This window comes from Gavia stellata, chromosome 4 (genome assembly GCF_030936135.1).
Source record: "Gavia stellata isolate bGavSte3 chromosome 4, bGavSte3.hap2, whole genome shotgun sequence".
NCBI classification, from domain to species: Eukaryota; Metazoa; Chordata; class Aves; order Gaviiformes; family Gaviidae; genus Gavia; species Gavia stellata.
This window is the reverse complement of record NC_082597.1, coordinates 56,374,570-56,397,057: the sequence shown is the minus strand read 5'-3', so window position 1 is coordinate 56,397,057 and position 22,488 is coordinate 56,374,570. Positions and strand designations below refer to the sequence as shown.

The window sequence follows — 22,488 nt, the reverse complement described above, 5'->3', positions numbered from 1 at the left end:
GCTGCTGAGAAAACTCTTGCGCGCCGCCGCTGCACCCTTAACTTTCCCCCGCCCAGGGGAAACCCGCGTCGCGGCCCGTGGCCCTCTTCTTGGACGTGATACCTCCCTGCCAGGACCGGCGCGGCCCCGCCCCACGGCGTCCCCGCCCGCGCGCCGGAGGTTTGAAAGGGGCCGCGTGACGCCATCGGAGTGCGACTTCATCTTTGTCAGTGAACAAAATGGCGCCGTACTGCGTCCTGGCGGCTCGGTTGCGGGTGAGTGGGGTGGCGGGGGCGGGCGGCGCGGTGGCGGGCGGGGCGGGTGGGAGGGAGCCGCGGCGGGGCCAGGGCTGTTACCCGCCGGACGGGCGGGCGGCCGCAGCCTCCGGTGCGGGCCGTCCTCGCCTGTCCCCGCCTCCGCGTGTAGGTCAGAGTGTCCCCGGCGCGGCCCAGCGCCCCGTTTCCATGGCGATGGTGGGGCGGCCGCGGCGGCAGTGCGGCCGCCTCTCGGGCCCCGGGGCAGGGCGCCTCCCGCCGCCGGGCCCGGCCGGCCCTCAAGGTGAGCGCAAGGTGAACGCGGTGGAGGGGACGCGGCCTGGCCCTGCTGCTTCCCCCGCCCCGTCTGGACCCCGCCTCAGCGGGCCGGGGTCGCTGTCAAACCCCGGGCCCGCCGGGGCGGTGAGCCTGAGGACATGGGTCCTAATGACGAAATAAAACGCTTTTCCCGGGGGCTTGCTTTCTTCTTACTCTCGTCTTCTATTTTTTCCCCTTATCAGCGTGCAGCAGCACAAGGTGACTCCTCATTGTGTGAGTGAGCGCAAAGACTTGCTGTCTTTTGGCTGCTTTGCTTCAAAAATCCTGCTTTTAATATACACAGAGGCCCCTGGATGAAAAAGATGCCAGGGTCTATATAAATGGGACCTAGGAAGATTGAAAAAGCAGCCTGGACAGGCACGTAAACTGCCTTTTTTTCCAGGGCAGTGACAGTGATTCTCATAGTCTTCTCTATCATGACCTCTAAAAATCACATCTGCTTGTAATATGAGCCCGCCACAGAGATTCTCTTACTCGAGACATTATTGTATTTAATGTGTACTTAATAATAAAGATTTCATGATCTTTTAAAGCCTGGAAGGCAAATATCAGGATGCAGTTTTCTTTTTTCAGGGCTGCTTACAGGGATAAGGAAGCCTGTGCTCCCCTTAATAAAGTATGTGATGAAGTCAGGCAATTTAACTTCTCAGTTTGCCATTTGTGACCTTGGCCAACATGTTCCCTTTTCTTAGGGAGCTGAAGTAAGAACTTGGCTTCTAGAATTCTGCAAGTACTTTGTGAAACTTAATTAATATTTTGTATTATTTCCTTACTGTAGAGGTAGGTGTTTTAGTAAAGTATAGCTTTTCTTAATTTAAGCAAAAGTTACAGAATAACACCATTTCAGTTAACTTGGTATATTAATTCTTAATTGTTAAATAGTTTTTAATTTGTACTTTGAACAAAAATGACTACTCATAAAATGAAGGCAAATCTTTTATTAGGATAATGAATTAGTTCTCATTTTATGGTGTGTCATTGCATGAGAACAAGCAATCATTTGCTAAAATTTATATTGTATAATGTAAAACAAAGGCTGTGCTAGCACAGTGAATATGGGGAATTTAGTATTCTGTGAGGCTGTACCCTTCTAAGGCTCAGGGTACATGTTTTTTTTTTCCCTGTGAAGAACTAAAGCTGGGATGGTAATCAAACATGCTTCTAGGTGATCTCTTTAGGAGGGAAATTTTTTTTTTGCACATATGTAGCATATGTGCACGTATTTTGCACACACGAATGTGAGAATCACCTTGCCAATCACTGTGGTAGTGCCAGCATTGACCATGGCACATGTTATTAGTATTGGTTCTACTTATCTCCCATCCTAGAACTGTTTTGGAATTGGAACTGCATAGGAAGCTTACCTCTGAGGGAACTAAATTGGAATTAGCCTGGTTCAAGCTGGCTGTCCTATTTAAAGTACAATTCTTCTAATAGCCTCAGAGGGTCAAGATCTTTTTCATGCCAATCTGAGAGATGCTCTTAGTAGCATCCCATTTCTTGAGCCACATTGGCTGAGGATTGACTGAATGAGTAGTATTGTAAAACTCTAAACTATCTGAAGTATCAGGGTTTTATTGAAGGCCTTGTAGGTAAGTGCTGAAATTATGTATGGGAATCTTTGTGTATGTGGCAAAATGCAGTTTTGGCTAGAGCTAAACTGGCCTTCAGAACCCTAATTTTGGTTGCTCTTTGGAGGTGGGTCTAGAAAATTAGACTGTATTTACAATTTGATTTTACCACACTGTTTTTTTTTAGGCTGAATCGTGGTGAATGTTGGAAACTTGGCCAGTGTTACTAGATCTGGGAGGATGAGGAAAGATGGTATTTTGGGTTTCAGCTAGGATTTCTAGGACTCATTTCCCAGATAGAAGTGCATGTAGCACAGTTGCTACTCTTTTGAACACGAGCTTTTGCTTACTGGACTTGTCTACCATATCTGCTGCCAAAATGTAAGTTAGTTTCTGAATTCAGACTTCCCTTGCATCTGGACCATTCACTGTAGTGAGCTAGATGCAAGATAGCTAGCTTTGTGAGATGAGCTTTTAAAATCTACGAAGATAAATGTTGGCTTCCTTACGGAGATTTCAAAAATAATGACTTATATAATAGGCTGGCTTTTTCATGTCTTTTAAGGAAGCTTTTCATCTGCCAAAATACCGATAGACTGTAATGATTACTGCCATTTCTTTTAGTGAAATCTGAGTAAGGACACTCCAGTGCTGGGATGACAAATTCAGTGCCAGATGAGGAGATCACTTGGCAGCTGTTTGCTGGGTGGTCAGTCTGGAATTTAATGGTTCCTGGATAAAAGGGAAAATGTATAGATTGCTGGCTGCCTGCTTCTCTTGGCCATTGGTCTCAAGGCACTTCTCACTACTCAGTAAAAAAAAACCACCATAGAAGCCCCCCAAACCACCTACTATTTCAGGGAAGAGTGAGAGGGAATGAAGCTGGAAACTGTTAGGCTTGTGGCTTTTCCTTAATCTTGTAGTTCTGCCACCCCATTTCGACGATACAGTAGAAGAGGGATAGGCATGGAGAATCAACAAGTGTGATCAGTGATATATTGTAGAGTCTTTATGAGAAGAGTGTATGCTGTTGCTCATTGCTGGTGATGGATCCTTAGGCTTGTTGGGTGCCAACATGAGAACAACTGTATTGAATCAAATTAATTTCCAACAGAGTAAAGATGTGGATGAGATTTAGATCCCAGTAAAGTGAAGATAGCTCTCTTTTAAAAGGTGCCTTTTAAAAGTCTTATGTAGACAAAAATGATTCTCCAGTCTTCTGAAACTGATCGGCCTCAGTGATCATTTTTAACCCGGTCTTCCTGGTCATCGCAGAAACAGACGTTTAGTTTTCCAAAGTTCTCTTGCCATGTCCAGATGGGATCCTTCACCTCAAACATGCTCATTTCTCTCCCTTCCCACTTCTGGTAGCCTGAAGTTGTGGTCAAGCAGAAGTCAACTACTTTGTATCGCTACTTCTGTGACTACCATTTGAATATTTGTATAGTATTTGAATAAATACTAAATTTCACCGAGCCATTTAATGAATTAAAAAGGTACATAGATATGTGTGTGTTCAAACAGAAAAGATTTTGTCTGAATTTTATCTGGCATGTTTCTTTGCGCGTCTTTTTGGAGAGCCCTGCTTCAGCTTTTTATCATAGTCAGCTTTGGTCCCAGGCAAGACTAGAATGCTATGAAGTCTCTGCCATTGCTTTAATTTGCAAATCTGTTCTCCTTCTGTACTCTGAATTATGGTGAAATTTATCTTTCAGTTTACTGGGTGACATGGAGGAGCTCCATTAATCAATTATGCTACAGGGTTAGTTTGGGGAGAAAAAGAAGGAATTGCCACATTAAAAAAAAATACCTTTCCTGGTCTGGGGAATAGATTGTTATTTTTCCATGAACGTTGAGGAAATCCCTCGGTGGTTTTTCCAGCCACTCCAGCAGTTGGAGACTTTTACAAGATAATAGATATCTGGTAAGGTAAAGACAACGTTGTCCATAGCATTAATTGTGCTGGGTAAATGCTTAAGGGGGCGGGGAAAGCCAGAACAAAACAAATACAGAAGTTACATAGCTACTAGGTAAAGAGCACGTTATGTATGTTAAACTATGAGAAGCTGGGTGGCTTTTGGTTTTTTGGTTTTGGGGTTTTTTTGTGGTGGTGGTTTTTTTTTTTTTTTGCTGGTGGAGGAAGGAAAAGTCTCACCTCTGACACCTGTGATACGTTCTGGAAGTTCTAAACTAAAGTGAAATTTGATGACTGGGTTTCATTGGCACTTCTGGAAGAGCAGTGCCCTCTCTTGTACTGCCATGTTACTTCAGATTTTCTTTAATGAAAATGGTGTGCAGCTGTTGTGGGTCTGTATTGCTCTTACTGAAAGCTACATATCTAATAGCTTAGGACTGTTCGGTAAAAAAAACAAACTACACTTTTATTGCTAGTGTGCTGGTTATTATGATCTCACCTAGATTTCCTGAACTTTTTATTGTGTAAGATACTAACAAATGCTATCAAAAGGACAATAAAACAAGAGATTTGGATAAAAATTGGTGACATCTCATTGATCGTAATTATTTCAGGCAATGTTTTCAGTGCTGGTAACAAGAAAACTGGAAAAAATATTCACAAGGAAAAATTAAAAATGCTTGAACAGATCTAAAGAATTGACTAACATTTTTGATAACACAAAAACAGTTGTTGGTAGTGTGATTTTGTTCTGCGCAAGGAGTATTTGCTGATTTATAGTTATATATATAAAAGGGATATTTAGTGCAATAACGCTATGTTTATTAACCTGTCCTTATCAAAACCTTGTAATGCTAAAGTAGAGGATTAATAGAAAAAAAAAGGATTAAGATTAAACTGTAATATTGGAGGAGGAATAACTGTGAACTCTTGTCTTCAGTCTGTTTCCAGACTTCTAGTACCGATGACTGAGACTTTCAAAGGATGTAAGAAATGCATGTGCCAAATCCTTGGAAGTTTTTATGGAGGCTGCCCTCTGACTCAGTTTTCAAAGCTGTGCAAGAGCCTTTTAACCCTGGGCACTGACCTGTCTCTTCTAGGTCAGGTGCTGTAAAGGTGTCTCACCTGCTCTTCTCCCATGTTCCAGGGAACTGTCTCTTCTAGGTCAGGTGCTGTAAAGGTGTCTCACCTGCTCTTCTCCCATGTTCCAGGGAACTGTCTCTTCTAGGTCAGGTGCTGTAAAGGTGTCTCACCTGCTCTTCTCCCATGTTCCAGGGAACTGTTTCACTGTGGAGGCTGCCAAGTGAAATTTGGGCATTTTTTTTCAATGGCATTTTCTACTGATGTGTTCAGCTGACCCTATAGTTCATCTGTCCTGCTGTTAACTCACCTGTAGGGCAAGTGCAAGGCTTTTCATAGGGGAAAGGTGAGGTTGCCTTTGAGAGAGTGAAGAGAAATAGCACATGGACCTGTGCAGCCAGGTTGGTGAAGCTGATGTGTTTGTTCCACATCTTGGCGCTCTCCTGCTCTGCGTTACATTGTAGATCAGGCACGTACATCAAAGTCACTCTAACTAGCATTGAAATGTGGCCCACCTTATGTGAAAATATAATAACTTTTGTAACAGTATGCAGGGACCCTGAGTAGGGAACTTAGTATGTGATGGTGGAACAGACAGGTATCTACTCAGTCCCATACTGTGTCACCTGCCAGTCCTTTAATATAAACTCAGTACCACTGAGCAAATACAAACCTAGGGTTAGCTTGCTTTGGAAACTGCATAGGTTCTTCTCTACCATGGCTGTAATATCTCAGGAGTATAGCAAACTGGTGTTTGCTTAAGAATTATTTCAGCATTGCCTGAAAGCAGATTTCTCACTGAAAGCAAAAGGCATCTGGTCCTATAAATAGAAATGTAAAATAATTTGGTAAATGCTACCTGTTCTGGGTAACCTGGTGTCTCACTGTTTAATGTAATGCGCAGTATTGCATGATCAAATGTTCATTGGGTGCCTTTAAAAACCTTTGCAATTTTTCTGTTCCTCAGCCTGTAAAATCCTGGGAATAATAACTGAAAAACAATTGGTTTATTGATATGTTACAGGAATTCAGTCTGCAAGGTTCTGGTGCTAATACTCTCCTTTTTCTAGCATGTCTTGAATAGTGGGATACGACACTACCATGTTGCTCCTGTCCTGTGCCAGCGGGCCAAGGTGGCCATGAGCCACTTTGAGCCTAATGAACACATAAATTATGAAAAGCTGGAGAAGAACATCAACATTGTCCGTAAGAGGTAAGAGGGGAAGAGGTGAGGGGTCAATGTGCAGAATTTAGCTCTGCAGTGACAGGAGAGGAGGAAGAAAATGTCGTGGGGCCCTGGCATAGGGAATATTTAGTAGGGAGAGCAGCTTTGAGCAGTGGCAGTTGCAAATGTATGCAGCATGAGTTGTAGTGTCTCCACATAGTGGTGGGGCACTGTGGGAAGGGTTGAAGGTTATGATGAAGCACTGCGACATGCAGAGAACCAGGCCAGTGCAGAGGAGGTGCTAGAAAGGGCTCTGTCCTTTTTGTTTAATGTCCTCTTTGAGGAGCCTTCATATTGGCCATTGCTCCTTTTCGGGGAAGCAGTGCATGGACAGTGGTCAGTACAGGCTAATGCTCCTTTGCACTGTGTTTCGACAGTGAATGTTCTCCTGTGTTCCACTGTGGGCATTAGGCACAGAAAGGAGGGCTAGGAATTCATAGCATATGTAAACATAGTGACCTTAATCTGCTGATACAGGCATGTGTGCCTGCTAAGTCATCATTCCTGCTCCACTTACCTCGGCAGTGGTTTGTATGACATGTCCTTCAGTCTTTGAGTCCTCTGTTAAATGCAGTAGCTCTCATTTCAAGTCATTATATATACTTAGTTACTTCTCAGAAGATCTCACCACTGACATAAATAGGTTCCTCAACTGATACAGCTGCAAGATGAAAGGTCTGAAGTCATGAAACTCCACTTAGTTGTGCTTACTTTCTGTGGGATCTGGTATTTGTGAATTGAGTCTGTCCTCTGTCTCACCTCCACATTTCCTGTCCTGAGGTACGACTCAAGAAATGAGCAGAGTCAATGTTTCTTCTGTTGTATAGGAAGATTATAAAAGACAGCATAAAGTGACATCAATCCATATACTTTTGAACTTTCTGGGCTGAGCCCTTGTTTTAGCTGGTTGCTAGTTGATATTGTAATGCTGTAAGAAGAGCATGCAGGTTTCTGTGTGTTAATAGGTCTTAACAGTCCGAGTGATATAGGGAAGCATTCTCTTTCATGCTTAAAAGGGCAAATGTTGAAGTACACAAGATGCAGATACTAAAATTCTTCTCTGCAGGCTTGACCGTCCCCTGACCTTGTCTGAGAAGATTGTATATGGACACCTGGATGACCCAGCAAAACAGGAGATTGAGCGGGGCAAGACCTATCTGCGCTTACGGCCAGACCGCGTGGCCATGCAGGATGCCACTGCTCAGATGGCAATGCTACAGTTCATCAGCAGTGGGCTGCCAAAAGTGGCTGTGCCTTCCACCATCCACTGTGATCACCTCATTGAAGCCCAGTCAGGTGGTGAAAAGGATCTTCGAAGAGCCAAGGTCACTATTGCAGAGACTTAAATTCTGTCTGTTTGAAAGCCTCTTTCCAGTCAAAGGAAGAGGTTTTTTATTTTCTTTTTTCCCGGAAGGACATCCATGAATCAGATATGGTAACAGATTGTCTGTGGTGGTCAGCTCTGTAGATAGATCAGATGCAGCAAAGAAACAGAGTAAACAGATCTCTGGGAGTTTTTCAGCTGAAATTCATCCATTACGTTGTTTAAAGGACCATGAATGTAGGAAAAGCTAGTCTTAATCTGTTAGTGATGGAAGGCCAGGTCATATGTGTGTTCTGGAGAGTGAGAAGATATTTCAGCTAAGGGAAGAGGAAAAACCATTTCAAAGGGAGAAAAAGGAAGATAGTTTACTGTAGAAAGTTATGCTCTTTATGCCGCAGTATGGCAATGTGAAAAACTTCCTGAACATATGCCTGCATTGCACTGGTGTATCCTGTGAGGGGGGAGCACATAACTACTTCTGTTTCCCAAACCATTTGCTAGTGATTAGCTGAAGAACACTTAACTGAAGCATGTGCAGCTTTCAGGGCTAGCGAGGGTAGGTATAAATGTGTATAGAAGCATGGAGGATGTTGGGTTTTATTTGGGAATTTCAATGTATAATTTGTCCAACTGCTGATTCACTGCCTTTTTTAAATATCCTGCTCACTGTTTTACTGCTTATACCTCCATAGGGACTTCTGTTAAATATAGACACATTCACCTCTGTTCTACATACCACAATGTATCTGCCAAGGAAGAACATGCTCTTAGCATAGTAGGGAGGTGGGGGAAATCTTGTTACTCTAAGTGGACCTAGCCTAAGTCCACTGTCAGATCCAGGAGGAATTGTGCCTCGGATATTAATACCAAAATTTACAAACAGTAAACACTTTGCGGGGGCTCAGCTGCATTTTAAGGTTTTTAGTCCATATCTATTCTCAGAAACTCCTGATGTTGAAGTAACCGCTTTGGCTTCCTCCTTCAGGCCACAGTAAAGCAACTTGCACTACTCAGGAGCGAATTCAGGGAGTTCTTACTCCGCTTGTCTCAGTCCTAAGTTGTGCCCAAGTTGTGCGATTAAGAATTTGGGACTTACTAAATAAGACAGTTTCTTTTCTTCCCTTCCCCTCCTGTCTTCCCCTTCCCCCTATTCTTCCATTTGTTCTCTGTAGTGCAATTATATTCACTGCAGCCCTGAGCTGAGCCGAGTCCCTCCTTTGCCATCCGCTCTGAGCAGAGCAAGTGAAGGTCCTGCCTTCTTCTGACTGGGTTCTGCTTCTGCTGCCGCCACTTGGCACGCAATGAATGCTGGCAGGCCAGGGGGTGGTTTGGATCTGCTCCTGGCACATCAGCATGCTTTACTGGGGGAGGGATGCACAAACAGAGTGAAGTGACCCGACTCCCAGTGGAAAATGAGGCTTAAAGAACTGCTGCTGCCTCATGGGAAACTTCAGCAAATGTGTGCTGAGACAATTCTTCCATTATCTCCAGTTTCCCCTTTCTCTTTATTCTGAAGCATAGCTGCATGAGAACAGTCTTTAAGAAAGTCTGTCCTCCTAGTGCTTATCTTATCTACTCTGCCACTCCTCTGCCAAGAACTATCAGGACATAACAGTGTCATACTTCCTTGGCAACCATGGTTATTCTCACAAGCAATTTTCACGGTGTGACCTCCACCAATAACAGTGATAGTGCAGCAAGAAAGGCAGCATTGTGTGAGTCTTAAACAGCGGACTTGGTAGAATGAGAAATGACACCCACCAACTCCCCTGGCAGCGAGCAACTTCCAGTTCTGTTTCTTAATCTGTAAAAATAAAGCCAAAATTATTATCTAAGGGGTTTGAAATGTCTGCAAAGCATCTGTAAAGCAAAAGGAACAGCTGGTAGAGAAGGAAGGAACAGCTAGAAGAAGAGAGGGAAACAGGTTAAAAAAACCAAAACAACCCCGAGAATACAAGAAATGAGCAGAGCATTTTTAAATGCCTTATTGGCAGGGTTTTCCTTTAATTGTGCTATTTCCCTTGTGCTGTTTGGAATTGGAAACTGAAAAAGATGCCTTAGTAGAGCTGTAGGTTGGATGAAATTAAATGGCCTGTTACAAATTACTGGCAAACAGCCTTGATCTCTTTCGGTTTTAAGAGTGATGTGCACCTCCCTCTAGCTGCTACAAAACTCTGGAGCAAACTACACACAGGCACGGGAGGGAAGGGAGTGTGTTTGAATGAGCTCTTGAGGTATGGAAGAACAAAATGTGTTACTAATACAATGCATTTCCCTGCGTGAACAGGACATAAACCAGGAGGTATACAATTTTCTAGCAACGGCTGGTGCCAAGTATGGAGTGGGATTCTGGAAACCTGGGTCGGGAATCATTCACCAGGTAAAGTGTGTGTGTGTGTTTGCCATCTTTGAATGTGGCAGTGGCTCTTTTACCTTATGGTGAAGAGAGAGCTCAAGTGCAAACAATTGGAGAATTTCACCAGCTTAGGGAAACAACTTGCTTTCCTTGAGGTGGGTGAGGTTTCTTGCTCGCTCTCTCTCAGTTATCTTGACAACAGTGGTTTTTCTCAAAGGTTATTTTGGTCAAACTGTAACCTGATACATGATTAGGTAGTGCCAACAGCATGCCATGTAAATCATGGAAGCTTGAAATGTCTTAACTGCTTGTGGGCTGGCTCCTCTTGGTACGATTGGGACAGTAAGGTGATGCCATGAAGCTGGCTACATAGGGCCAATGTGAATTGCTTTTGGTAGTAAGGAAAGCAGCTTTGGGAACCTTTTTTTTTTTAGGGTTATTTTGTATGCGTTTTGTTCTGTAAAAACCGGGAAGGTATATAAGGACACCAAACAGAGCAGCTTACTTTAAGTACTCAAGAATGGCAACATGTAACGAGTTGCTATGTGAACAGAATAAAATGCAAAACAGTTTTCAACCATTTTGAAGTATCAGATCCTCTTGTTATAGCATTTGCACCTTAAAAGAATATGACTGTCCCAAGATAACTTACCACTTAATGAAGCTTTTTATTTTTTAAAACCAACACCTCTGGCAGGATTTCCCTAACTTGCTCTTGGTTGATTTGCTTTGTGGATCCAGTAGACATTTTTCATTGTTCCTCTGAGTCGCAGGCAGTAAAAATTGAAGTGCAGCATGAAGCAAAAGGAGCGGAGAGATGAATGGATGATTGGTAAGCATCCTGTCAGCAGGGAACTTTGTGACCAGGTGCAGTCAAGAGCTCTCTGCTGTTTTCTTAGCTACAAAATGAGTTACTAAGATTACTTTAACTTGGTGTGACACAACACAAGAGAAAGGAAATAGAACAGGTGGACTCTCCAAAAGGTTGTGAGAACACCTCAGGTCATTTGTGCTCTGAAACCCCTCGTAACATCCATGCCGTAGTTACCAGCTTTCTTGTGGCTGACTTTCTCTGGCTGGAGAAAATTGGTCAGGTTGTATAGCTTCAGAGTCTAATTCTGTCAAAGTGAGTCCTTGAAAGTGACCTTTCTTGCACAAGTGTATTAATATGAGCTACAAGCAAATAAAGCTGGAAGTACTAGAGGCAAAACCTTGGTCTTCTCAATAAAGGACCACCTTGGTTCTGTACAAACTGTTCTGTAATGCACGTGCTGTGAGTTCTGCGCTTCACAGAAAGTTCTGCGCTTCACAGAAAGGCTGTCCATAACGTTAGTAAGGCACGTACGCAATGAGAAGTTCATTAGCTTGTGCTCTACTGTTTTGCTACCATAGAAAACTCATAATTTTTCATTAAATAACTGTTCTGTGGCTTTGGTAGTAGTTGAAGAGTCTTGCGTGGAATCAATAGCAGCAGTAAGGGAAGGGTAGCCTCTTGGTGTTTTTGTGAGGGATTCTACGTGATTAGGTTTTGGCTGGCAGCATGGTTCGGAGGAGCCTGTTGGTATTCTACTGCTGTGGGAGCATAAAGTCTGTGAAAGGTCTCACTAGCATTGGATAGCTGAACTGGCTTGCTCAGCAGTTGATCAAGGGTTTGGAGACTACGGAACAGACTCTTGAGCCCTAATAAAGGTGGCACCTTAGCAAAAGCCTAAACTGGAAGGAAAGAGTCTTCTAGAGAAAAAGCGGAGATAATTTTTAAAGTTTTCTTACTATACTGGGTTGAGCTGGGATCCTTGGGCTGAGACTTGGTACCTTGTTCTGTCATTACATTCTCCACAAGGAGTTTGAAACACAAGCGAATTTACAATCCAGAACAAATTCAATTACTTTCTTGCTACTGAAATCTGCAAATACAAACTAATCTAAATTCTTTTTCTTGTATTCTTTCTTGCTGCCTTCCCCCTCCTTTCCCAGCAATCAGTCAAGCAAACAATCCATTTTTATTTTCAGATCATTCTGGAGAACTACTCCTACCCTGGGGTTATGCTGATTGGCACAGATTCACACACCCCCAATGGAGGTGGCTTGGGCGGAATCTGCATTGGTGTGGGTGGAGCTGATGCTGTAGATGTCATGGCAGGAATCCCTTGGGAGCTCAAATGCCCAAAGGTAGGAGCAAAACGATACTAATCTTTGATGTGAAGGGTGAGATATAAGATATGTAAGAAATGTTGATTTTCAGGCACTATGTCTGTAAGGCACTATATACCATTACAGTCTTGTTTGTAATCACACCCTGGCTTAAACAGCTGTTCATTGGCAGCTCTGAGTTTCCATTTCCAGCCTTTTTATTCAGGGACTGAGAGCGATAGGTGAGTAGTGATCTCCTTTCAGTTGGCCCTGTCATTGGTTTCAGCCCTTGTGCATGCAGTCTGATACTTCAGGACTTTCTCCTTTTTTGGTATTGTGACCACCCAGATTCTTAGGAAAAATTCTGAAGAATTGTTTTGGCTGGTGAAAGGAAATGGTGTCGGTATATTTATATTTTTTTTTTTCCATTAATATTGCTCAGGTTATTGGTGTAAAATTGACTGGCAAGCTTTCAGGCTGGAGTTCTCCTAAAGATGTGATCCTGAAAGTGGCTGGCATCCTCACTGTCAAGGGTGGAACAGGTGCCATCATCGAATACCATGGGCCTGGTGTGGATTCCATCTCTTGCACTGGTAAGACAATGCGAATCTCTTATCTGGAGTAGATTGTTGTTGAAGCTGGCTGTTGAGTTTTCTGGGGAGGCTCTGAAGGGAATTGGGCAAGAAGTGCTAAATGTTCCTCTTAGCTTGGCCAGGTGATAAGTACATGGCAAACCGGGAGAGTGAGAGTGGTGTAACAAGATAGCACTCCCTCTTGGTGAAAATGTGACCTCTCTCTGTTGAATCTTCTTATGACTTTGAGAACACTGAATTGTTAATTGTGAAGAATCCTGTAAGATGGTGTGTCAGGGTAAGAGTAAGGGTGGAGGTATTCTGATGTGAGCTTAGAGGATGGAGATGTCAGAGATAAAGGATGACATTTTCATTTCAGCCTAAAATAGGCTGTGGATAGAGGAAGGAAACAGGTTGAAGGGGGTACATGTGTGACAGCTGCTAAAGAAAAAACTTTTTAGAAGAGCAGGGCAGAGGGGAGACCAGAAAGCAGCAGTTTGTAACACACAGTCTTACACTAGCTAATTGTGAGTCTTGGGTGCTGAATTTGAACAAGCAAAAATTCCAGTTGTCTGTAATGATGCTAGTTAGGACCAAATTATGGCAAGTGTCCCTTCCTTTGGCTTGAAGTGCAGCCTTCAAGCTAGGCTTCTCTCCATTTGCATGGTTTGGCTACAACTTGGAATATTTGGTTTTACAAACTGAGAGCAATTTGGGGTTTTTCTTCTGTGAAATCAGAGGAACTTGGCCTGTGATATCTGCTTCTAGCTCGTTAAAGGTAAACCAGCAGCTTCTACAGCTTCATTGCTGTGTCCTTGAAAGGCATGGGTGATCCCAGTGCCATACGCAATTGTTGGGTGGTTTGGTTTTTTTATTGTGTTCCGTCACTGGAAGCTTTTATTCAATCCGTTGAATTTCTCACAAATTTCTGGCTTTTCCAGTAAAGACAAATGAGATGGTAGGGGAGGGACAGGACACTCATTGCAAGTAGCAGACAGACTGCTCACTGCTGCAGATATATTTGGTGCTCAGTGAGACAGGGGGTTCCCTGTCATCCCTTCCAGTATCTGCAAGAATCGGTGTAGCTTTCAGCTCTTTCCTTGCAGAAAAGTCTGGTTGCAGACACTATATCAATCAGAAATGTTAGGGGCTGAGCCAGTCATTATGTAGTCAGTGTGTCCTCCCTGCTGTGCAATTGGGTTTCTGTGGCTAATGCCCTGATCTCTCTTGGCTTTGCTGTCTTTTCCATGGGCCGACTTTTGGAGAATTGGATGGCCTTGGACTTTCTCATTGACCCTGTGGTCTCTTCTCCCACTCCTTCTCTAGGGATGGCAACAATCTGTAACATGGGGGCTGAAATTGGAGCTACCACATCGGTCTTCCCTTACAATGCACGGATGAAGAAATACTTGGGCAAGACTGGGCGAGCTGGTAAGGGGGTTTGGGGGTTGAAGTGGGGAGAAGTGTTGCGTTCAAGTGAAGGTGTATTCTGGGAGCAGCATCCACCTACAGTGGTGTCTGATGTGACTTCTGACCTTGCATAGTCCCGTAGGTCATCTGACACAAGCAGGGAGTCTGTAGATGAAGTGGCTGGGGAAGTATATGGTGGACCCCCTATGTTTAGCCATTCCAAGCTTTTTCTTTTCCCTCATATCTGCTGCACTTTTCAGATCTCCATTCTTTCTCATTCCAGATATAGCTGCGTTGGCGGATGAATTCCAGCAACACTTGGTACCGGATTCTGGTTGTCAGTATGACCAGGTGATAGAAATCAACCTCAGTGAGGTAAGGCTTCCTTGCTTCCCTGCTTGCCATCTTGGATGTTGTGATGTGACTCTGCTTTGTGCGAATGAGGATCAAGCTGGGAGTTTGGTGCAACACCCCTGGTACTGTGCTAGAATGTATGAAAAACACTCAGGTCTGCTTCACTGGCAGCTCCTGCTCCAGTGTTTGTGTAGGAGAATCCTATTTAAACAGCTTCCAGATAGCAGCAAATCAATTCCTTTCATAGCTCTGTGTTTTGGGGTTTTTCTTGGCTACTGTAATTTCTGACTTTGTCACTGTTTCTTAAAGCTGAAACCACATATCAATGGACCTTTCACACCAGACCTGGCGCATCCTGTGTCAGATATTGGTGCTGTGGCAGAAAAGGAGGGCTGGCCTGTTGATATCCGAGTTGGTGGGTAGCATTTGCTCTTTCCTCTGCCTTCATCCTTGTGGCATAAATGTTGCTGTCTTGGGATAAGCAGTTGGTTACATAGCTTGGGATCCAGTACTTTAATTACTGCTGTATATCCTTTGACTTTACTGCAGTGTCATTTCTTCATGGCCGTATGAATTTGCTGGGAAGACTAGTGACCACCTGGGACAGCTGTGTGGGATGAGATCTTGGGATAGTTGGAGGGATTTTAATCTCGAGCAGCAGACAAGTATTTTTCCTTCTTGGAAACTTTTGAATGATTGCGTTGACAGGAATGTTACCTGTTGAAGAGCACCTTTGTTAAAAGTCTGTTGCGTGGATCTGCAAAGATCTGTCAGGAGCATGATTGTCAGTCCTCCCAGCAGTTGGCTGTTGAGCTCTGGGGACATAGTAAAGTTAATACTTGCTGTCCTAAAGAGCAGGCTTGGATATTTATATACTCACTTGTGGGGTGGTAACCTGCTGGCTGGTTTCTCAAGTGTTGTTCACTGGGAGAATGAAAAGGATGCAAATACATTGTAAAGGCCACATCCCAGGTGGTAAATGTATTATTCGATAGTGTTACAAATAGGATCAAGAGCAGTTGTAACTAAAAGAGAATTTATTTTTTGCTGGTTAGTACCAGAATACTGTCAGAATGGTAGAGTATATCCTCATGCGGTCTTCATACTGTAACAAAGGATGCTTTCTTTTCATCTTTTTTTTCATTACTTGCCATCTTGATTTGAAGCCTTTCCTGTCTTTGTGGAACAATACCTCTCTGTGGTAATTTACTTAACCAAAGTGCAAGTAGGTGACACTCGGATCTTGTAAAACAATAACCAGACTAATGACCAGGTAGTGTGTTCTGACTGCAACCTCCAAAGCTGGACAAGACATTGCTTGTGACTGCAGCATACTGCTGGGAGGCTTGGCAGTGTTAGCACCTGAAACTGTTTCAGATTCCTTGTCAGCAGAGAAGGTGGTTGTCCCTTGTTTTTTCTGTTGAGAGATGGGTCAGGGAGAACCTTCCCAGAACCGGGGCTGTAGTAACCACTTCCCTGTTTCTGTCAAACACCACAGGCTTGATTGGCAGCTGCACCAACTCCAGCTATGAGGACATGGGACGCTCTGCAGCAGTGGCAAAACAGGCACTAGAGCATGGATTGAAGTGCAAATCTAAGTTCACAATCACACCAGGCTCAGAGCAGATCCGTGCCACCATTGAAAGAGACGGTTATGTGAGTATGGCTGCTCTTTACACTTCCAAATAGTGTTAAACGCTCTTCCAGACAGTACTCAGGAGTCCAGAGGTAACTAATGGAAACCTCTTAAACTTTGTCTTCTGTTGTCACTAGAGGTGCAATTACTGATGTAGTAACCAGCCTTGTGTTACTATGCCTGTGGGTCCTGCTGTCACCTTGGCAGTGTTTTGACCTGATATCTTTACTACCTGGGCATGTAAGAACGGGATTGGAACTGGACAGAGCTGAGACAGCTATCAGGAACTGGGGCCCTGAGGAGATAACAGTATGCATAGCAAGGGATGCCTCATGCTGCTGGGATTCTGTGGATGGCCATGGCTGATAAAGGGCTAGCACACACCTGCAATCCAGTTTTCTCCTTTAAGAACAGTTTAGCATGTGAACAAGCCCTTTGTCAGAAGGTGCTTCCCATTTAAGACTAAACTTACGGCAAAACTCATATTTCATTTAAAAGAGGTGTTTCTGTAGAGGAACCATCACCTACTTTCTCCCCTTTTCTGTGCAGAAAATTATGTTTTAATTAGTTCTAATATTTAGTAAATGTTAGATGCTGTCACAGCATGGGGACCAAGTCTTTACATGGGGGTATGTCCAACCAATGCTTAATGCCTCCTCCAACCAAGTCCACAGTCATACCTTTCCTGAACAGCTGCTCTCTTAATTGAATCGTTTGCTCAACGGACTGAGCAGGCACACACATTTGCCTGCATTTTCACCAATTCTCTCCTTACATAAACAGAAAGTGTGTAGGATATAAATCAGACCAGACACTGCCCTTCAGTCAAATATCTGCGAGTAGCTGGATGGCTCAATTTGAAGTAGGTAGAGAATGGGAGCATCATGGCAAGTCATGTGCCTTTCCCCAGTGTTAACTTACAGCTTTACTGGGATCAAACCCCATGTATTTATAAAGAGACTCAAAACTTGCAAGTGAATCAAGGAGGGGAATTTTCTCAGGCTTGGTGCGTTCTGTTAGAAGACAGGTGTCCTCTTGCCCTGAAAGAGCAAACCCAAAACTTATTCCAGACTTTCTACTAGTAACAAAGTTGTTCTTTGCCCCCAGGCACAAATCCTGCGAGATGTTGGAGGGCTGGTTCTTGCCAACGCTTGTGGGCCATGCATTGGCCAGTGGGACAGGTAAAGTGAAAGACGGACCTCACTCTAGCTTTGTATCTTTTAGCTCCTAAAGTGCTCTGTGAAGCCAAATTCGATTGTAAATATAACACACTGGGAATTAAAAATAAGTGGTTAGAAACCCATTGGCCATAGCTGTCTGATATGCACTGGAGGAGGAGAAACAAAAGACTGCATATTTTTATTGAGCCTTTAGATGAATGAAGCTGCAGAATGGCCACAAGTGTGGCCACACCTGGAGGCTTCTTATAGTAGGCAAAAAATGGGGAGAGAGATTTGTTATCTGTGAGAGGGTGAACTGGAGTTTGTATGGTCCTTTTAAAATAGGAAAAGTGAATTGGTCTAACTTCAATCATTGGAATGGCAGGGAGGAAAATTCCCAATAGAGGGTATGGGAGACATATTCTCATGTGGCTTTGTCATTGCTAATGGTGGGATGTCCAAAAGCAATGTACTTGGTTGATTATTGCTTAGACAGTTAAACAGTGCACAACATGGCCTATGAAAACTACTTGAGGAATCAGTGTCTGACTTGGTTTTACACTGTCCTTGGTTTTGAGTCTGTGCTTGAGGGAGGAAAACATGTCCAGGCACCGATTCATGTTTCCAAAAGATAGTGATTGCTACCAAAAGATAGTGATTGCTACCAAAACCAAGCTGGGGGATTTTAGCAGTGAGACATCTAAAAGCAATATTCCCGTTGGGTTTGATGACCATGTTTGTTTCTTTCACAGGAAGGACATCAAGAAAGGAGAGAAAAACACAATAGTTACGTCCTACAACCGGAATTTCACAGGCCGCAATGATGCCAATCCGGAGACTCATGCATTTGTGACCTCTCCAGAGGTAAGAAACAGCTGGAGGGAGGCTGTGGAATAGTTCAGGGTGTCTTGGGAGCTAATTCCTCTTCCTGCATAAGAGACCTGGTGTAGTTTGGTTTGTAGCTTGGCTGCGGGCTTTGAGACTGTTAGGCACAGGACTTTCAAATAAAGAGATGGGGGTGGAATATGCCTTTAAATTTGTCATTTTCTCTTTCAGATTGTCACAGCTCTGTCCATTGCTGGCACTCTAAAATTTAACCCTGAGACAGATTACCTGACAGGAGCAGATGGGAAGAAGTTTAAACTAGAAGCACCTGATGCAGATGAGCTGCCCAAGCTGGTAACTGCTTGCTGAGGAGATGGAGGGAGGGAAGGCCTGTCACTAGTAATGTTTTATATGTAGTAAGGGAACTTTCATGCATTGGCCTCTTCCTTAGTGTTAAAGCTAGAACAGGTGCAGTTGCCTGTATTGGCTTGTTCTCTTCATCTGCTGTTGGGGATGGCTGAGGCTGATGATTTTCCTTTCTTCTTTGGAAGGAGTTTGACCCAGGCCAGGACACCTATCAGTATCCTCCCAAGGACGGCAGTGGGCAGCATGTGGATGTGAGCCCCACCAGCCAGCGCCTCCAGCTTCTTGAGCCCTTTGATAAGTGGGATGGCAAGGATCTAGAAGACATGCTGATCCTCATCAAGGTCAGGAGCAAAATGGGGGAACACCAGCTATGACAGGACTGCTCAAACAGGGGTTTGCATATCAATTGCTAGAAGCTTTGTATGTGCCTTTGAGCCATCTGTGATTCCCGACCCTACAACCACATTGTTATGGAAAGTGAAGCAAGGGTCTTCCTTCCAGGTGTTGTTTCCTTCTGGTACTTCTTTCTATTGTAACTAAGAGACCTTTCTCCTTTGGGCTAGGGGTTAGCTAATACCATGAAAAATGAAGCTTATTATACCAGGTAATACAATCCTACCCATACCATGCAGTTTGCAGAATTGGTGCCAGTTACAACCTGCAGCAGAAAGGTGGATGGGTTCATTAATTAGTGTCTCTAATACCTGACTGTTCTAAGATTCATTTTGTCTGTAATAAGGTTGTTAGGAACTTCTCATCCATCAGTATGTGTGTTCTCTTCCCATTTTATAGAAAGAGAAATTACTTCATAATAGTTAAACATTGCATTTCAGTCTCTTAATGAAGACATGGGTTTCTCCTCACTGCCTGTGGCGAGTTAACAGGTTGAAAACTTCAGTTAACACAGTGATGGATTCTGAAATGCAATCCCTTAGGAAATTACCTTCAGGAACATTGCTGGTTCTCAGTGGCACAGAGTTGCAGGTACTCCCAAGGGCCATACTGAGCTGTGCTTGAGTTTTTGAAACAGGCAATTCCTTTGCAAGCACTTTGGGACTTACCAGTTGGAAGGCCATTATCTTTGCTTGGAGATTCTGTTCTTACAAGCTGAGAAGGCTTACGTGCAGATTGGAAACTTAGAGGAAACACTTGGCATCTTGCTGAACTCCCCCAGCAGGGAGGCTGAGCTGTAGCCAGAAGGGCTTAATTGCTTTTTGTACCTGAAGAACCTGCTGCTGAGGGAAGTGAGGACATGGCAGGAGGTGTCATGGCTAAGCTCATTTTTCTAATTTACCCTTTGGAACAGGGATGTTCTTCCTACTCACTGCATGCAGAATAACCATTGTGTTCTGCCTTAGAGTGTCTTGATTCTGTAACAGATGCAATTCTCTTGGGTTTGAGCCCTTAAAAAGGATCCTTCAGAATAAAAAGTATTGAAGAAGGGTCAGGTCACTGATCCACCGTAAGACATTCTTCTCTTCTACTACCCTTTAGGTAAAAGGGAAATGCACCACTGACCATATTTCTGCAGCTGGACCGTGGCTTAAATTCCGTGGCCATCTGGACAACATCTCCAACAACCTGCTCATTGGTGCCATCAACATTGAAAATGGCAAAGCCAACTCTGTGAGGAATGCATTAACCCAAGAGTTTGGGCCAGTCCCAGACACAGCCCGTTACTACAAGGTGAGATTTTCCCCTGATGCATCTATTTTAAGAGGATGTTTACACTCTGGGCAGTCTGTGCCAAGACTGAGGATCTCACCCTCCTGCTCTCAAGTAACAGCAGCTGTGAATTCACTCAGCATTCAAGTTTTTTCTTGGGACTTACTCTGATGGAAGTTCCTGTAGGAGATTCTCTCCCTACCTGCTACAGGGAAGAGGGAGGAGGATCTTGTGACCCCGAGGGGACCAGAAATCATAGATGAAAGGGGAAGAACTCCTTTAGGCACTGCATACCTTACGAGGTGCGGGTGTCATCAGACTGCAACTAAATCTCACCTTCTGGAGTGTTTTCACCGGTGACTAGTATGATGTTTAAATAAATTCTAATCTTGTCCCCTTTGTTCTTTAAAACTTGGCTTAGAACCTCAAGAAATGTCCTTTCACCCTCTGGACAGCTTGGCAGTGGTCTCAGATTGGTTCTTCCAGTAGACAGAAGTTAGTTTTCTGTATCACTTCCAGAAGTAGAGCAGGGAACATGGCTGGTGTGAACTTTGCTCTGGCACAGGACCATGGAAGGAAAGCTGGCAGCAAGGATTTGCTCTGGGTCTCATGGACAATCCTCCTCAGCCCTCGTTAGCGAAGGATGGCAATGCCTAACTGCTGTGAAGCACTTAATTCCTTTATTTCTATCCTTCCTCAGAACCAAAGGGAACCTTCTGGGAGGTGTCATAGCACAGCAGATTAGTGTAGCACTGAAATTCGATGTGTAGGTGGATATTTATTGTTAATTCCTCACTTAAGTGGCTGCAGAAATGTAAATCTGTTTCTTTTGTCACAGAAAATGGGTGTCAAATGGGCAGTTATTGGGGATGAAAATTACGGTGAGGGATCAAGCCGGGAGCACGCAGCATTGGAGCCACGTCACTTGGGGGGCAGGGTCATCATCACTAAGAGCTTTGCCAGGATCCATGGTGAGTTGCACTTTGCCTGTGATGCATGTAAACAGGATGTATCTGGTTTGGGTGGAAGCAGGTGTTCACCTTGCCCCAGGGCTCAACACCTATGGCACAAACCCTATCTGCTGACAGATTGCATCGTCCCTCTTGTCACGAATCCTGTTACATATCTAGTTAGATATGCCACAAACAGTGGATATGCTGATTTTGCTACAAAGATAGTAATTGTTGCTGGAATACTACTCTGAGAAGCACTAGGCAGCCAGAAGGTAATCCTGATCCCCTGCAGTGTGTTGTTACAAGTGTGCTTAGTGGTTTGTTCTCTGCAGAAACCAATCTGAAGAAGCAAGGTCTACTGCCTCTCACTTTTGCTGATCCAGCGGACTACAACAAGATTCATCCTGTGGACAAGCTAAGCATTGTGGGGCTGGCAGACTTCGCACCGGGAAAGGTAACTGTCTGGGTGTCTTGTCATTGCACTCGGGGGGGCGGGGATGTGCCACTGAGCTGGAACAATGTCGAGCTGTGTGCTTGGGGCCTGAAGCAGCACAGCACCCAGGGGCAGTGCGGCCTGCCAGCCAGATGAGATACTTTGCACCAGTGGTCCGGGGGGCTAGAGAGCAAGTCAGAATCAGATCACATTATTCTGAACGGTTATGAGAAACCCTTGTACAATATTCTGAATTCATGGACTTGTTGCCTTAAGCATGAGTGGTCCCTAGAAGGAATTGCATCCACACTTCTATGTTAAGACCTCCCTGAGCTACAATTTTTCATTTTCAACCTTTTAATAACATGTAGGAATTTTCCTGTGAGATGCTTCAGTTAACTTGCCCCCCTTGGAAGAGAAGGAGGGAAATAAAAACTGTCTTCTTCCTTTAGCCTCTGAAATGCATCATCAAGCATCCCAATGGGAGCCAAGAAACAATCATGTTGAACCACACCTTCAACGAGTCACAGATAGAGTGGTTTCAAGCTGGCAGTGCCCTGAACAGAATGAAGGAGCTGCAGCAGAAATCAAGCTAAGTGTGCACAATGCCCCCAGTGCACTGGACTTGATTCAGCTTTGGCATTTTCATGAAAGTGCAATTCCATGCCTACTGTTGGAATAAATGTCTGATCAAATGTAACCATAGCTTCCTTTTTGTTATGGTACTTCCTCTTCACTGACACTATGAAAAGGGAGTACAGCTAGGCTTACTTTTGTCTTCTAAGTGCCCCAGCTCCCTTTTTCTATTTTGGCTCAGTTTCAGTCATCCCACAGTTATTTATATTTGGAAATAACCAGCTAAGGTGGGTTTGTCTGCTCAGTTGGTTGTTTTCTGCCCATTCACTTTACTGATGGCTAAAGAAATAAAGAATGTAACCATC

At 44.0% G+C, this 22,488-nt stretch overlaps 1 protein-coding gene across 1 annotated transcript; it reads left to right on the top strand.

Annotated features, from left to right (window-relative positions):
* Positions 1-211: 211 nt before the first annotated feature.
* On the top strand, positions 212-22,488 carry ACO2 (aconitase 2). The gene is made up of 18 exons (XM_059816501.1): positions 212-254; positions 6,209-6,351; positions 7,430-7,688; positions 9,975-10,067; positions 12,054-12,212; positions 12,616-12,766; positions 14,072-14,176; positions 14,439-14,530; positions 14,819-14,924; positions 16,008-16,165; positions 17,253-17,326; positions 18,058-18,169; positions 18,362-18,484; positions 18,682-18,837; positions 19,991-20,182; positions 21,000-21,132; positions 21,447-21,568; positions 22,000-22,488. Exons 1-18 carry the CDS (start codon positions 219-221, stop codon positions 22,141-22,143), a joined length of 2,358 nt encoding a protein of 785 aa, XP_059672484.1. The 5' UTR covers positions 212-218; the 3' UTR covers positions 22,144-22,488.

What these genes read in the sequence shown, in the direction of transcription:
- ACO2 (XM_059816501.1), top strand. Translation starts at nt 219, where the DNA reads ATGGCGCCGTACTGCGTCCTGGCGGCTCGGTTGCGG. An exon ending in TAGAAATCAACCTCAGTGAG is followed by an intron (nt 14,531 to 14,818) that starts GTAAGGCTTCCT and finishes TGTTTCTTAAAG; the next exon opens with CTGAAACCACATATCAATGG. An exon ending in CATTTGTGACCTCTCCAGAG is followed by an intron (nt 18,170 to 18,361) that starts GTAAGAAACAGC and finishes TTTCTCTTTCAG; the next exon opens with ATTGTCACAGCTCTGTCCAT.